Here is a 16,120-nt window from a genome sequence, read left to right as displayed (position 1 = left end):
CTGTAACACACTCTTCACGTTTTAACAAAAAGCCCTTGACCGCCTTCAGTTGGTCCAGAACTCTGTAGCGAGGCTCCTAACTGGAGCAAACAGAAGAGCACACATCACTCCTATTCTACTGTCTCTGCACTGGTTACCCGTTAACTTTAGAGTTCATTTTAGAATCCTGACTACAACTTTAAATGCTCTACATGGTCAAGCTCCTCCCTGTATTACTGAACTGTTAAAGCCTTATGCTCCAACCCGAGCCCTCAGGTCCACCCACCAGAACCTTCTAGAAGTTCCAAAGACCAGATACAAAAGTCGAGGTGATCGCTCCTTCCAGACTGTTGCACCTCGACTCTGGAATGATTTTCCTTTATCCTTACGCAGCATCGACAGTCTGGACACTTTTAAAAAAACAGCTAAAGACCATTTTATTTAAAGCTGCTTTTACCTAAACCATTTGTTTTCTTATTTTTAACTCAAATTTTTAATCTTTCATCTGTTTATGAAATTTAATAATTTTATGACTTTTATTTTTTCTGATGTTAATCTGATTCTGTTTTGAGATCACTATGATTTCATGACTTTGTTTTATTTTGTTTTTATCTATGTGGAGCACATTTTGATTCCATGTATGTGATAAGTGCTTTGTCAATAAAATTTACTTATGAAGAGAAAAATGTTCGTGTCATGAAATAATTAAAGCTACTATAGTGAATCTACAGAACAAGCTTGGTTTTGAATGCAAACACGGTAACGGAACGCACGCCCCTCCCCTCGAGTATCCTCCCTGAAACGCGTCTGCCTGAACCGGAAACCCACGATGCTGGAGGAAACAAGATGGCGCTAAACACCAGTCGCCGTTTTCTAGGTCCAAACGTCTTTTGTTGTCCGTGACTTCAAACGGTGTTTTTCTTTTTGGGACTCTGGTAGTTTGTCCTAAAGCTGAAGTGGTAGCAGCTGGCTGTTTCTCCTTCTCTGATATTATTGAGCGGAGAACCTCTCACACCTGTGGTGTTCTGTTACTAAAGACGTGAGTGTGTGATGAATGAGGACCCAGGACAGTGCTGGTTTAGTTTTAGTGTTTAGGTTTTAGTGTTCGGGGAGACAGACAACCGGAAGGTCCAATAGTTGGTTTTGGTCCGACAAATGCGAGAAAACCACTTTATTAATTTATTTTTGTTTAGTTTTTTTAATTGTTAGAACAATGTTTAAAAGCAAGAAAAAAGTTTATCCAAATTTGCCTTAGCAGCTTTAATGAAAGCAGATGTGTAGAAATTGACTGACGTCATCATAAAACTGCTCTGACTTGAAATGTGTCTAAAAACACAACAATCTAAAGTACAGAGGTCCACTTTCTTGACTTGTAAAGATACCTCTGATCAAACAACAGCCCCTCAGCCAATGACCACATCTGAGCTCGCAGCAGAACCAATCACAGCCACAGATCCCAAACTGTGAGCCAACCACGGCTCTAAACTCTGATAGACTTCAGCTTGAGTTGATGAAGGCTCAGCTGTTTGGAGAGCCACCTTCACAAGAGGTTCATCTGGATGTTCAGCATGAAAAAATCAAGGATATCAAGATATCAGCAGCTGGGGATGTAAGAAACCCAAAGTTGTGGAGGAAAAGTTACAGAAAAGCAGAAAGCTGCTGGAGACTGAGGTGTTTTTTTAGAAGATGAAGCTGAACGAGTGCAAGGCCGTGTTGCTGGTCATCACTGAACACATCGAGATGTCTCTGTTTTCTTCAGAGGAGCAATGTGTGACCAAAACCACTCAGGTGAAAGAGGACCAAAGCAAATATGAGAAGGTGTGTTTTTTTATGAAATGTGCAGGAAATTAAAATGAAATGTACAGAATCTCTACAGTTAACATGAAAAGCTAAAAAAAAGTCATATTTTATTCCAAGTTTTTGTGAAAAGTGTAAATGTGAAGATAAAAATGTTGATTTGACTCAAGACTGCTGACCGCTGATCCAATCAGAATCTCCGTTCAAACATCAACAGTGGTCGTCTTTTGTAGTTCAGGAATTTATTATATTTAAACCACGTGCAAATGTTTGAGCCGCTGTTGTTTGATTTATTGAGCAATCTTCTGTTTTGTCTTTGACTAATTTTGTGAAAAGTGACTTAATGACTTAGATTTAAAAAGTAATTTGTTTGAAACTGAAGCTGTTTTTGTCAACTTTGAACAATTCGCCATGGAAAACTTCTGCTTTGGCTTAACTGTAAATCACTTTGTTTACGTATCAACAAAACTGCTGCAAGTATTCACTTAAGTGTTCACAGTGAAAGCCTCCATCCATTTTAAGATGATAAAAATGTGTTCAGCCTCTAGCAGCCAAAGCCCGATAAAAACTGAAGTCATTACAAAGAATAAAGTAAAACTACAAAATAAAGCAGAAATTAGGTGATAGAAAATAATCGGGGAGAGTTTAAACTAATAATTTATTGGGACACACCGAACCTGTGACAGACGAACCTTCCTCCTAACCCAGAGATACAGGCACATGGAGCATCCTCTGGCCTCAGACTCTGACTCTGATGAGGAACCAGAGGTTCTGACCCTGTCCAGACAGCAGACTGATCCCAAAGGAACCACCCCCGTCCAGGAGGAGCTTCAGTGCTGCCTCCATGTCACAGACTTGATGAGTGACCTGGATGTTGAGATGGAGGTCAGTGCGTTGGCCTATTGGTTCTTAATTTGCATAATCAGTTCAAACTCGGATCATTATTTCTGAGTTCATAATTTCTCTCATTTTCTATGTTCTGAAGTCTTTTCTTTCTCCTCCCAGACGTTTCCTCCTATCAGACTTGCAGATATTGAACTTGTGGAGATAAAGTCAACGGATTCCTCCATCGTCACTTCGGTACATCCTGCCCAGATTTTACTGTTTTAAGCCTTCATCAGACTAAATTACATCCTTCAAGACCCATGATGATTAAACAGGTTCCAATAGAAAGCCCAGTGACGTAACGGCTGATTTCTTTCAGCTGTCCCCTAATAAAACCAGTCATATGAAGTGGAAGAGGACGAGTCCACAGAAGCTCGGACTTGTGGTGAAAGATGTGATCTGCCTGCCCAGAGAGCTCTACACGGCACAGCTGGAGGGGTGAGACAGCTGCGGAATACAGATGTTAGAAACCTAGTTCATGTTTTCTTAACAAGATGTTCTGCTTCAGTTACTGAGTTTTAGGTTTAAGAAAGAGAACTGCTGAAAACAAAGCGAATGAATGTTTGCTGTGGTAGGCCCATGTCAATATTGTGGAAAATGAAAGAGCAAGTCACTCCCAAATCAACTTTTTTTCTGATAAACTATATAAATGCGTGTCTAATTGTGCTGCAGACACGTGTAGTCAATAGTTTAGCACTTTAGTGTGTTTTAGTTCAAATAAAAAAATTTTCTGCCTAAAACTGTCAGTGTTGTGCCGTTGTCGGGTAAAAACTCTGCACTGCAGTTGAATTAAAATCTGCCATCACTATTGGCTAAGAGGTACCCTAGAATGTTAGCTGGTACCATATGATGTCACAACGTCATTGAGTGTGTTTACATGCAGCCAGTAACCCTTTTAAAACCCGAATAACCCGGTTCCGCACGGCCATGTAAACACCGCCAAAACCCCGGATATGCTCATAACTGAGTTTTTAAAAACCCGGTTACTACACCTGGGGTAACCCTTTTCTAACCCGAATGTTTGGTCGTGTAAACGCATATCGGGATATCAAAGCGTGTGTTCTGCGCATGCTCTGTTCGCAAGGAATCTTGGTCTTTTGAGTAGCGAGACGTCTTGTATGCGCCAGAACACCGGAAGTAAACAACAAGTTGGGAGCAACATGGCGAGTCGAGGCACAGCACCACACTTTCGGAGTGACGAGGAAACCTCTGTCTTCATCGGTCTGGTGAAAAGAATGAACATTATGTCTTTTGTTGACGGCCGAAAGTACAGAGACAGCGAAATATGACGCATATTGCGTCTTGACGTAGTCCATACATCCTGACGCTACCCCAACGTCCGCATTTAAATCAGGTTATGCAAGTTAGGGGTAACTCTTTCTATTTATGCTTGTAAACGGGTTATTCTGATCAACTCAGAAACCCGAATACCGACCTTAACCCGATCATAACCCGGATATTAGCTGCATGTAAACGTAGTCAATGTGAGCCTGTGTGTGTGTGTGTATTTGTTAGCGGCTCTGCCCTCTCGGTCTGCTAGGCAAAAGCATTTGTTGCATTTTACAAACAGGAAGTGGGAGCGGAGTAATACTCTGGTAGGGGGTGACTTGCTCTTTAAGTAAAAAGGCAGAAATGAATCTGGGTTGCTCATGATCACTTTTGTTTCTAACATGCACTCAATGAAGTTTCGACGTGTCCACCTTGGTTTCCAGCAGTCCTTTTATCATCATCATCATCATTCTTCTGATTTGGTATATTTCCACTCACATGTAACTCCAGTGAAACACAGTAGAAAACATGTTTGACTCCCCCTCATCAGCAACACCTGACCTGAACTACAACATGACACCTACACAATCTAAAATGGCTGATACTTGTAGTGCTGTTCTGGTGTAGACATTCAATTCCATGAAAATTGAAAAAGCTGCCTAAACCTGCATTTTTATTATATCAGTAATTAAAAACAAACGTTGATTTTTGTGTCGTTTGCAACCTAAGTTGTTAGGAGCCATTATGGAAGATCCAAAGGTCCACTTGTGGCTCCAGAGCTGCAGATTGCAGACCCCTGATCTAGAGGATTCTTTGTTTTATTGGAGGGAATTGCAATGGATTAGAATGGCCTTTTTCTATATTTCAGTACAAAATGATTATTGCTATTCAGGATTAAATTCCTTTCATATTATCTGAATATGCCTGTCCTGAAAGTCCTGTTCAGCACAGGAAAGGATTCCTATTTTTTGCAGTTCCTTGGTTCACATAAAACCAGTTTAATAATTGAGCCAAATGCCGTGTTAAAATATTTCTGAGCACCTCCGTGCTTCTTATATCGTCCAAATTTTAAGCTTTTTGATAAAGTTAATGTGAGAATCTAGAAAATGACTACTGGCAGCCATGTTTATTCACCTGACTTTGCATTTAAATCTTCATTCCTCTGTATTCCTCCAGACAAATCTCTACACAAACCAAACGGGCTGGAGTGGAACTGACTTCTCGCATCACCATCGACGACGGCTGGTCTGCTGCTCAGATGGAAAGTCGGCTGTCGTCGCTGTTCCAGGGACAGTTTGCAAAAAGAACAGGACAGAATTTTTCTTTTACATATCTGCAGGTACGTATAGTTTCTAACCCAATGTTTTAATTAAAGCTTCTGAACTATTTGAATAGAGTTGGATGATGTATCCACGGTGCTTCAGTGTGTTCAGGGGTCCAGAGTGCTGTTTGTCCCAGAAACTCCTGCAAAAGGCTGGACTGGAGCACAGGTTCTCAGGATCTGTGGACACGGTCCTTTATATATCCTCAGCCACCACAAACAGGTACTTACCTTAGAGCTTTTATTTTTTTAGTCTATCAGGAGCTCTCAGCAGGTGTTTTACTCCTAATGATCTGAATTAAGTCTGTTAACTCATCAGTTAGTGTTGTTTCAAAGTCATTTCCATCAACTGCTTTTCCTGCCCTTTGCTGTCTTTTCTACAGCTGCAGTCTTTCTTCATTTACATCATAATTATTCATTCATTTGTAGCATTTTTTTTCTGTGTTTGGAATATTTTTCTCCTTTAGACTTTTTAACAAGAAAATCCCCAGGTCCTCAAATGTGATGCACACAAACAACTCTTGCAGCAGAGATCATGGTTCCATTTGCATTTAGTTTTAGATGCGTCAGCATAAATAAACACATTCTAATGTTTTAAAACACCCTTAAAGAGCAAGTAACCCCCTACCAGATTATTACTCAACTCCCATTTCCTGTTTAAAAAATGCTACAAATGCTATTGCGTAGCAGACAGAGGGCAGAGCCGCTAACAAATACACACACACACACACACACACACACACACACACACAGAGGCTCACAACGACATTGTGACATCATATGGTACCAGCTAACGTTCTAGGGTACCTCTTAGCCAATAGCGATGGCAGATTAAAATTGAAATGCAGTGCAGAGTTTTTACCTGACAACGGGATGGGTACCTTTTGACATTTGAATCGATTCGGTACTAATTCCCGGTACCTAGGAATCGATACCGGTACTTAAGGTACCAATTTTAGATACTTTTGAGTGTTTAATATTTTAATTCTCTTTTATAATTAAATATATATTTTTCTCAATGTATAACCATATTTGATAAATATCACGATAAATAACATTCAACTGTTTGTATTTTAACATCGTCCTTGTAGTTTTATAAGCTGATAATTAAACTGAAGCAAACATCTTTACTGTGAACCAAATTTACTGTGTATCTTCATTCCTTTTGCCGTCCTTTTTCTTTTGATTTTTCCTACTGGGAAGTTAGAATTTCCGAGGAGAAAGCGAACGCACCAATAGCTGATAACAATGGTGGCAATGGAAGCTAATTTATCAAGCTAACGTTATCTTAAATAGTTTATTTGACTGCTGGAGCAGATTAAAACGCTTAGATCGTTGTCACTGGTTTCATCTTCACCCAATCACCCGTCGCATTTAGTAAAGTGAAGCCAAACTTTAGAGCGCGTTCATGTTCTTCTATTCGGAAATTCTGAGTTCCGAGGAGAAAGCGAACGCACCATTAGCGAAACAGAAGCTAGCATATCAAGCTAATGTTATCTTAAACATTTTATTTACCTACCGGAGCAGATTAAGATGAGGATGTCTTACTTAGGCCTAGTCCACACGTAGCCGGGGTTTTTTAAAAACGAATATCCGCCCCTCCAAAAACTCGCATCCACACCACCGCGTTTTAAAAAAAAACTCTGTCCACACGTACCCGGATAAATACGTTAAGGACATGCCAGACCTGTAGGCGGCAGTACTTCCCCCGTTCTTAACCTCGTCCTTCCTCTGTGTTCTTCCACAAGGAGCAGTAATTCCGCTTGCAAAAACAAACAAGCAGAAAGCGCTTGGACAATTGATGGATCGGGTAGTGACAGAGCGCAGATCTGCGGGCTTCCATGATGCCGGCTAGTGTAAACACAGGTCGCACATGTGATGTCATCATTTTTTGTCGCGGAAAGTGACGCTGCGGACCTTAAAACTCCGGTTTTGTCCGTCCACACGCAGACACCCAAAACGGAGAAAACGCAGATCTTCACTTTGGCCGGAGTTTTTAAAAAGATCCGTTTTCGTGTGAAAAAACTCCGTTTTCGTGTGGATGACAGGCCAAAACGTAGAAAAATATCTACGTTTTGGCAGATCCCCGGCTACGTGTGGACAGGGCCTTAGATCGTTGTCGCTGGTTTCATCATCACCCAGTTACCCATCACATTTAGTGAAGTGGACCCAAGCTTTAGCGTGCGTTCTTTCTACCATGCTGCTCTGTTTACAACTCGCTCGCAGCGACCGATGACATAACGCTCTTGCGCATGCGCAGCTGTCTAGGCAAGTTCTCGTTAAGAAGGACGGGTACCGAAACGAGGCACCGTTTCAAATGACGTGAATCGGTGCTCAGTCGGTACTACGGAATTCGGTCGGTACCTTAAAAAGTATCTAATTCGGTACCCATCGCCAGGCACAACACTGACAGTTTTAGGCAAATTAAAATTTTAACTAAAATGCACTAAAGTCCAGAACTATTGACTACATGTGTCTACAGCACGATTAGACACGCATTTATATAGTTTCAGGAATAAAAAAGTTGATTTGGGGGTGACTTGCTCTTTAATGTCAACAGGGGGGATCTGTAATTTCACCAAGTCAGGCAGCCGTTGTGAAAAGGTAAGAAACATTTTCTTGTAATGAAATATAAGAAAGTATACTTGGTATTAACACCTGAACACATTTTCTGAAGGGATCTTCGCTCAAATATCAGTAAAGAGAAAGGACGTCAGCTGGAGAAATGCGTGTCTTCTCGTGTCAGCAGGAGCCCAGAAAAGGTGAGTTTATTTAAATATCCGATTCTCTGAAGCGTCTGTTTTTAAGGTCGGTACCAAAGAGGACCCGCTGTGATTTCTGTGGGTTTGTGTGCAGCTTACACTCAACCTGAACACCATCCTGAGACTGTTCAGAGTAGAAAACACAGATGGAGAAACTCACATGGAGGTGGGGCGGGACGATGTGCTCAGATGTGCTCTGAAGGAGGTGAGGAAGCCGGGCTTCAGCTTCAGACCAACGCCCATCATCTCCTTCAGTAACGAGGAGGTGGACGACCCCGGGGAAGCGCTCAGAGAGTTCTTCAGGTTTGGATTAATAAAGCCAAATCATACCTTCTGAAAATGACATGATGGGCTGTTTATTGTTGACTTCTGAAGTTAAATACCCATGTATCCCCGTGCAGGTTGATGCTGCTGAAGCTGCAGCAGACTTGTGTGTTTGAGGGTCATCCTGGACGTCGGCTTTTCACCTACGACCTCACAGCACTTGACGACAGGAAGTATTATGAAGCAGGCGTTCTCATTGGCTGGTCACTGGCCCATGGAGGACCTGGACCTGGTTTTCTGCACCCTGCACTCTACCAGGTTGGCCGCTTAACAGTCCTTTCTCTGAACCACCAAAATGCCGCTGCGCCCTCTGCTGCAAAATAGCAACGTTGTTGATAAATTTGATGAAAAACCGAAACTAGAAACATTTTCCACTGCATGAAAAAATCCACTGTGTCTAAATGCGTTGTTAATTGGCACAATGACTCTTTGCATGGGTGTAGAATTACAATTAAACAGTTTTCTCTTTGCCATTGTCTTCTTCATATTTATTGCCACAGCTTATGTGTGGCCAAAGTCCATCTCTGGAGAACTTCAACTGGAGGGACATTGTTGATGTGGAAGTGCAGATCCGACTGCAAGAGGTGATGCACGTTCAGTAACTGGAACCATCATGCTCTACTTATCTGTCATTTGTTCTGCCATTTTTGCTCCTTTTAGTAGATTTAACACAAATGCATAAACACAAAGTCCTTCAAACATGTTGGTTACAGTTTTGTCTGTAAAAATCTAAAGTTCTCCAGCCCATTTGAGACTTCTTGTCCTTTCTCACATCCTTTTAAAGCGCATCCTCTCTCTTTTAAAAGCTGCACAGCTGTGTTGATGCCAAGCAGCTGCCTCCCAGTCTCTGTGACTGGGTGTCATGCTGTGGGATCCCTGGCATTTACTCAGCCCGTTCTAACGAGATACCAACCATCTACAGCCGCCTGGTCAAACACTGCATCTATCACAGGTGGGATGCACGTCAGCTTACATTAGATCAGATTCTTCGTTGCTGCTGCAGCTGGTTACACGCTCTCCATCTTTAGGGTGGCCAGTATGATCTCCCAGTTCCTCGAGGGTCTGAACAGCTGTGGTGGATTGTGGGATCTGGTTAGGTCTCACTGGGAGTTGTTTCTGCCAGTAATGAGCAGCAAAGAGCAGCGACCTCTGAAACTGGAAGAGTTCAAACGGCTCTTCACTTGTCGCTACAGCCGTCCGGACTCCGAGCTGAGAGCGGAGGAAGAGGCTACGGTTGCACACTGGGAAAACGTCCTCGCTGTGGTCGGTGGTAAGCCCTGGAGGAAGGTCAAACTGTCCTGTTGGAATAAAGGGAGAGATTCAGGTTCAACTGTTTTCTCTTTGTGCAAAAACAGATGGTCGGGCAGATTTTTCCTTTGAAGACCTCCTCATCTTCATCACTGGAGCTGATCACCTGCCTTCTTTTGGCTTCCCCAAACCGATCGCCCTGTGTTTTTACTCGCAGGTTAGTATCTGAGTGATCATCCTTAAAACAGCACATTATATAAAACAAAGCTCTGCTTTGACCTCTTCAGCTTCTGGATATTACAAAAACATCTGCCCTGCAGGTGGACAAACTGATTCTTATACCTCGTTGAAAGTCCAAAGAACCTTCACAGCCACGCACCGCGGCTTTTTTCCATATTAACTGGCACTGGTGCTTTTTTCTGGAGGTAAATGTCATTTTTGTCTCATTTAAAAATAACTTTCCAGGAAATGAATGCAGCGGACATGAAACTGCCCTACACTCCAGTGGGCTGTCTGGAGCTCTTCCTGCCGAGGGGAGTGGCGGAGACTCTGGACCTGTTGGTGCTGCTGAGTAGAGCTTTGCGGAAAGCCCTGGACTTGCACACAGATGAATGAAAAGCTTCGTTTGGTGGACTTCAAATCATTTCTTGCATTTTTATAATACGTGCACGTTAGAATTAATGTAAATATATTTGAAAATGATTAGAAGGGACTGATTGCAAGATTTGGGGTTTTTTAAACACTGAAGACCAGATGTGCTAGAATGTAAAATGTAAAAATACCTTATTGTTGACACGGAACGGCCATTTTTCCTTTAGTTTCACTTGTTATATTTGTGTTTAAATCATCAAGGAGGTACTCCTGTAAATTACTTGATTGTTTATAATAAGCACACCATAAAAACACTGTCGCACGTTATTTTGACAACTTACAAAACCAGTCTAATAGCCTGTTCAGAAGTTTAGACATTTAAAAGAAATGTTTTTCACTGACATATTTGTTGTTTTTATGTTCTCTAAAAATATTTTAAACAGATTTTTTTATATTGTATTGTTTTAATTAAATGTTGAATAAAGTTTCCAATAATTTGTCCACATTTAAGAGCAGAAAAAAGCCTAAAAATTCACATTTTGAAACATTTTTTTACACCTGAAAATGATGAAACTAACAAGCAGGTAGCCTGAAATCTAAACAATATAAACCTCTCGTGATGTAGGTAGGGGTTAGGATAATGACAGCTTGGACACCCATCACTCAGATTGTTCGTGACCTCTGCAAATATATACAAGAAAAAAGGTGATTTTAATTCCAGTCAGTTTTATAGTTTTGTAAAGTATGTAGTCCCCTTTACTCATCATGCTTTTCAATTGAAATACAATACCAGTAGGTATTGCTTTAAAGGTGAAATAAAAGACTTTTTTCTTTACATTTAAATAAGCGAAATGTTCTTTAAAAATCAACATAAAAAAAAAAAAAATTTCTGCAATCAAAATTTTCTACAGCTGAAAAGAAAAGAGGATTGATGCTTTTATAATACTAAAACAAAAGTAAGTCAAATATTCAAAGAACCAAGTTCAGATTCATAAAAATATATTTGCTTTATACTTTTACAAACGTTTCACACTTCTGGTCACAACCTTTTCTGTTCTACCTGTGACATTCCAATGATTTAAAAAAAACATTCTGTATCTGGTCTTTTTAGTTATCTTAATAGATCAATATAAGATCAGAGCAAAGAAATTGCATTGCTAAATAAACCACAAACAGGAAATTGTAAGTTCTGATTTTCCTGCTTCAGGATACAATACTCATACACTTAAGAAATGGAGGCTGATGTTGCAAATTTCCTCTTTCATGGAATAAAAGGGCATCAAGAACCAGACTCTGCTTTCCAGATAATCAAGTCATGCAAGGAAAAAAAACACACTTGCATGTATCCCTCGCCTCCAGAACAGGGGGCCGAGCCGGCAGTCCATCCAGCGGGGTTCGCTGGTCTCTAAGCTGAGCTGGTCCGACTTAATCAGATCCTCAGCCTCCAGGAGTCCGAACAGGACACCCTATCCTCCCTGGTTCTCCAGGAGGCGTTTTCAGTTCAGTCAGTGGCCCCGCCCGCAGCAGCTCCCTCTCCGGTCCAGCCAGCATCACCACCTGCAGCGGCCGCGCCACCAGTCCAGCCAGCGCCAGGTCCTGTGCCGCTGGTCCAGTCAGCGCCAGGTCCTGCGCCGCCGGTCCAGTCAGCGCCAGGTCCTGCGCTGCCGGCCCAGTCAATGCCAGGTTCTCCGCCCCCGGCCCAGCCTGTCCAAGAGGCTCCGCCCCCACCGCCGGCCCAGTCATTGCCAGGTCCTCCACCCCTGGCCCAGCCTGTCCAAGAGGCTCTGCCCCCGGCCCAGCCTGTCCAAGAGGCTCTGCCTAGTCCGGCGCCTCCAGTCCAGTTACCTCTCCCTGTCGGGACTCCCCCTGCAGCGGCTCTGCCTCCAGTTACCGCCGGTCCTGCCCTCCTCTGCCCCAGACGCCGCCCCCCAGACTCAGTCGCTGCCTCCTCCTCTGCCCCAGATGCCGGCCCCCAGACTCAGTCGCCGCCTCCTCCTCTGCCCCAGACGCCGGCTCCCGGACTCTACTGATCCCTGCCTCTTCTCCACCGTTCCCTCGGTTCCTCTCGGCCCTCCTTCCCGGTCCCCCTCCTCCCGCCCTGCTCGGGCATCTGGGATCTGCCCTTTGGGGGGGATACTGTCACACCCTGTCCTGTCTCCTCGTTCTGTTCAGTCGTGTGTCCCTGTTAATTGCTCCCATCTGCCTCTCGTTTTCCAATCACCCAAGCTCCCAGCCCTCATGTATTTAAACCCTCTCAGTTCTGTGTGTTGTTTCGTTGTCCTGCGTGTCTCATTAAAACCCTTTCAATGTTCTGGTCATTTTGCCTGCCTGCCTGCCTGCTTCCCATGCATTTGGATCCTCACCTCCGCTCCACTCACCTGCACATCGTGACACTCATAGATAGGTTTGGCTATCCTTGAAAAATCTTGGATAAAGGAGTGATAGCAACTCAAAAAACCAGCTATTCTCCTCACGTCACCAACTGTAGCAGGTGTTTCTTTTTAAGTGCAAACACCGCTTCAAGATCTTTTGGGTCAATGTGGACTCCCTCTACAGAGACCAAGCGACCTACATATCGCACCTCTTGCTTGAACAAGTCACACTTGGTGGGATGGAGCTTAACTCCGTGGCTCTGCAAGGCTCTTAGCACTTTTGTCAGTCCTTCAACATGATCCTCAAATGTCTTAGCGTAACATAAAATGTCATCTAAATAAGGGATGCAGCACTCATCATGAAGAGGTGACAACATCTCTTCCATGCCACGCTGAAATGAGGCCGGGGCATTGGTCAATCCAAAGGGGATTTGCACCCACTCATAAAGGCCCCAGGGGGTGATGAATGCAGTAAGAAGACGAGATCCTTCAGCAATGAACCCCTGGTGGTAAGCTTTCCCCTGATCAAGTATGGAGAACCAGCTATACCCTCCCAAGGTATCAATGAGGTCCTGTATTCTGGGCAAGGGGTGACGGTCTGGGACTGTGCGTTGATTAAGCAGGCGATAATCAATACAAAGTCGAAGGGATCCATCCTTCTTCCTGACACATACCACGGGGGCAGTGTATGAAGAATGCAACTTTACAATCCATCCTCTAGCCAGATGGTCCTCAATGTACTCCTTTACCTCTTTATAAAGGGGTTTGGAGATAGAGGTATATGATTTTTGGATTGGGGTGCTATCTTTGAGTGTTATTGCCATCTCCAAACTCGGAATACATCCCATGTCATTCTCATCTCGTGCAAAGGCTCCCGATTCTTCTTTCAGCATCTTTTTTACAATATTTTGCTGATCTTCTGTCAGGTGTGTTACATCAGCTGGAGGCTCCCATCCCAGATCCACCATCTTGTCACTGTCCTAGTGTGCCCCTGCTGACACCTTTGGTTCCTGGTGTTGTGTCATGTCAGTCTGGATGACACCTAGGACTGGCTCAACAGTGCCCAGAGCTGTTTTGTGAACCAGGGTCAAACCATGTCTGTTGTGATTGGCAATGGGAACTTGAACAAATGGGGGTTTTGCCGCACATCTAGCTGTTGTAATGTAGGGTTGCTTTCATTTGGTTCAAATAAAACCAGTCGGTCGCATGGGTTGACCGAAGGGGGCATTTTGCATTTTATTTGTCGGATCTGGCCAGCTGGAATTACTACCTTTTGCAGTCCTACTTTCATCAACCCTTGACAATATTCGTTTTCAACAGAAAGTCTGGTCTCGATAAAATTTACCAGTGCCGTGGCTTTGTCATCCTGGAGATCCATTGCTCTGCGAAGGAGGCCAACTATAGTGGGTGTAAGGTTTTTGTTCTCTTCTGGGCCCTGTATCAGCTGTTCAATAACATTGAACCCAAGTAGTGGGTAGTCCAGGGGCACCCTGCTCACTAAGAATGGGACCTGAACTGTTAAGTTGGGATCACTGTTCTCGGGAAGGCTCACCCCCACCCAGCCATCATAAGACAACGACTGACCATTTACAGCTAGCACACTCAGAGCTTTATCTCCGACTAGTTCAGAAAGTGGTCAAAGCTGGTGGTCAGGGAGAAATGTTTTTACCCATTGATGATCTAGATTCTAGAAGACTCACCCAGGCACCGGTGTCAAGCAAACAATCCACTGCATAACTGTGGATGTAACACTTGATCTTACATTTTTTCCCACCAACTGAGCAATTCGATCTCCTGTTTCAATGTCTTTGTTCCTCAGTGGTGCAGTCACATGGTTACTTTTAACATGGGTGAGTTCATCTGTGTGTGTGTTTGATGAGTTTGAGCATGGTTGTCTGTGTTCAGGAACTGACTGTGCAGTACCAGAGAGCTGCCGACTGTTTTTTGTTTGTCCTCGCTAAAGACATCCGACTGACCTGTGACCTGCCTCACCACAAATGAAGCAACGGTTACAAGAGCTGACTCCTCTTTCAATGCAGTTAAGGCAACCTGGTTGACTCATTGCTTTCCTGGCTCTTTGCTTTGAGCACATTGTAGCGTCATGAATGCAACATGCACTGGCCAGTGGGCTCAGATGTCTGCCTGGCTGCGAGAGACTCCACCACTTTCATTAGAGTTTCCGCTTTATCACTTAGTTCTTCTATGACTTTGGTTTAGCACTTTACTTTACTGTCATCTTTTCCCGTGTCCTTCTCAGTGTCAAGTTGGACCATGTGGGCATGAGTTACCTTCTGGCAAGTTGAATGTCCCAGCCTGCTTTGTCTCTCACTCTCTTCACTCTACATTTTAATAACTTTTCTTATTAGTGCTTCATCTAAGACAGTATTGTCAGACAATAGTGATTTGCGATCAATTTGAATGTCGCTGTACTTTGGGAGAAGACCTTGATGAATAGTGTCCAGGAACACATTTTGGATTGTTCGTGGCTCATATTCAATATCCATATTGTCTTGTCTTGAATCAAACATGACTTTTTGTTTCAGTCCAATCAGTCTGTACAGAAACTGTTGGGGGGACTCATGCTCATGTTGCTTTGTGCTCATGAACTCCTGAAATAAGTCACGTCCACTCTTTTCACTCAAGTGTGATCGCAGCAGACTCTTCAGCTCTCGGACACTTGAGTCATCTTTACTGACCAGCATGTCCTTAAATTGTCCTGGTTTGATGATACGAAGCACACCCTGGATGATCTCTCCCTCTGTGTGATTGGACTGAAGCCCCTCATCTATCTGCTTACACAGCCGATGATAACTGATGTCTGCGGTGTTGTCTCCAATTTGACCCCGTGTACTTTAAACTCCCTTCGTTGCAGAAATGGCAGGTCTTTTAGGCAAACCAAGTGATCAAGCTTGGAGTGGGAAGTGTCTTTAGATGAGGTGTGAGTGTGTGCATGTCCTTCTCTAATCTGGTTTGTGTGCACTGTACTAGTATGGAGCGGTATGGGGGCCAAAATTAAGACTACTGCCCAGCAGCAGGAGGCTATATAAATTCCGAAGCAAACTACTGATCTGATTAATGATAAGCTGGCGCCAGTAACTGAGAGGCTGGCGCTGCTTACTGAGGAATAGCACCTTTACTGGCGTTACTACTAGATACGCTAGGGACTAGCAGCCCTCGGCTGGTCATTGACTGGTTCACACACTCCCTCTGCTGTCTATATGCTGTCTAGATCATCAGTTTTTAGTTGGAGCTTGTCCTGGCTAGCTGTTGTGTTCACTTCGTGCTGCGACTGTTAATAAACAACCCGGTCTCACAGCATTTCGTGTCATATTCACGATAATTTAGTGCTGATCATGGTCACGAAGGTTCCTACCTGCAGTTTGTTTCTACCGGTAACTTTAGTGTAACACACCGCCCGAGTCGTTCGAAGCAATCTCAAGCTAAACTATAAAATTTGAGTATTTGAGTTCACTCGTGCTGCTAAACCAAATGCAACATATCGCTTTGTTTAACATAGTGTTGTGTATTTATATACGTACTTTGTAACTATTGATATACTCTGATTTGTTTGC

The 16,120-nt window shown here is 43.4% G+C and overlaps 1 protein-coding gene across 3 annotated transcripts; it reads left to right on the top strand.

Moving 5' to 3' along the window:
• The first annotated feature begins 1,477 nt into the window (after window positions 1–1,477).
• LOC129167790 (G2/M phase-specific E3 ubiquitin-protein ligase) lies at window positions 1,478–10,681 on the top strand. 3 transcript variants are annotated; one of them, XM_054752056.2, is made up of 15 exons: window positions 1,478–1,797; window positions 2,485–2,661; window positions 2,782–2,856; window positions 2,981–3,099; window positions 5,107–5,269; window positions 5,355–5,474; window positions 7,812–7,855; window positions 7,929–8,013; window positions 8,108–8,316; window positions 8,415–8,595; window positions 8,838–8,921; window positions 9,144–9,289; window positions 9,531–9,607; window positions 9,693–9,802; window positions 10,051–10,681. In XM_054752056.2, the coding sequence occupies exons 1-15, from the start codon at window positions 1,666–1,668 to the stop codon at window positions 10,198–10,200; spliced, it is 1,872 nt and encodes a 623-aa protein (XP_054608031.2). In that variant the 5' UTR covers window positions 1,478–1,665; the 3' UTR covers window positions 10,201–10,681. The 3 variants fall into 3 exon arrangements, with proteins under 3 accessions (XP_054608031.2, XP_054608029.2, XP_054608030.2); XM_054752054.2 differs by having other exon boundaries at window positions 9,366–9,607; XM_054752055.2 differs by lacking the exon at window positions 10,051–10,681 and adding an exon at window positions 9,906–10,040 and having other exon boundaries at window positions 9,366–9,607.
• The last annotated feature ends 5,439 nt before the right edge of the window (window positions 10,682–16,120 follow it).

Source organism: Nothobranchius furzeri, chromosome 8 (assembly GCF_043380555.1).
Source record: "Nothobranchius furzeri strain GRZ-AD chromosome 8, NfurGRZ-RIMD1, whole genome shotgun sequence".
Taxonomy (NCBI): domain Eukaryota; kingdom Metazoa; phylum Chordata; class Actinopteri; order Cyprinodontiformes; family Nothobranchiidae; genus Nothobranchius; species Nothobranchius furzeri.
This window is presented reverse-complemented; position numbering and strand designations above follow the sequence as displayed.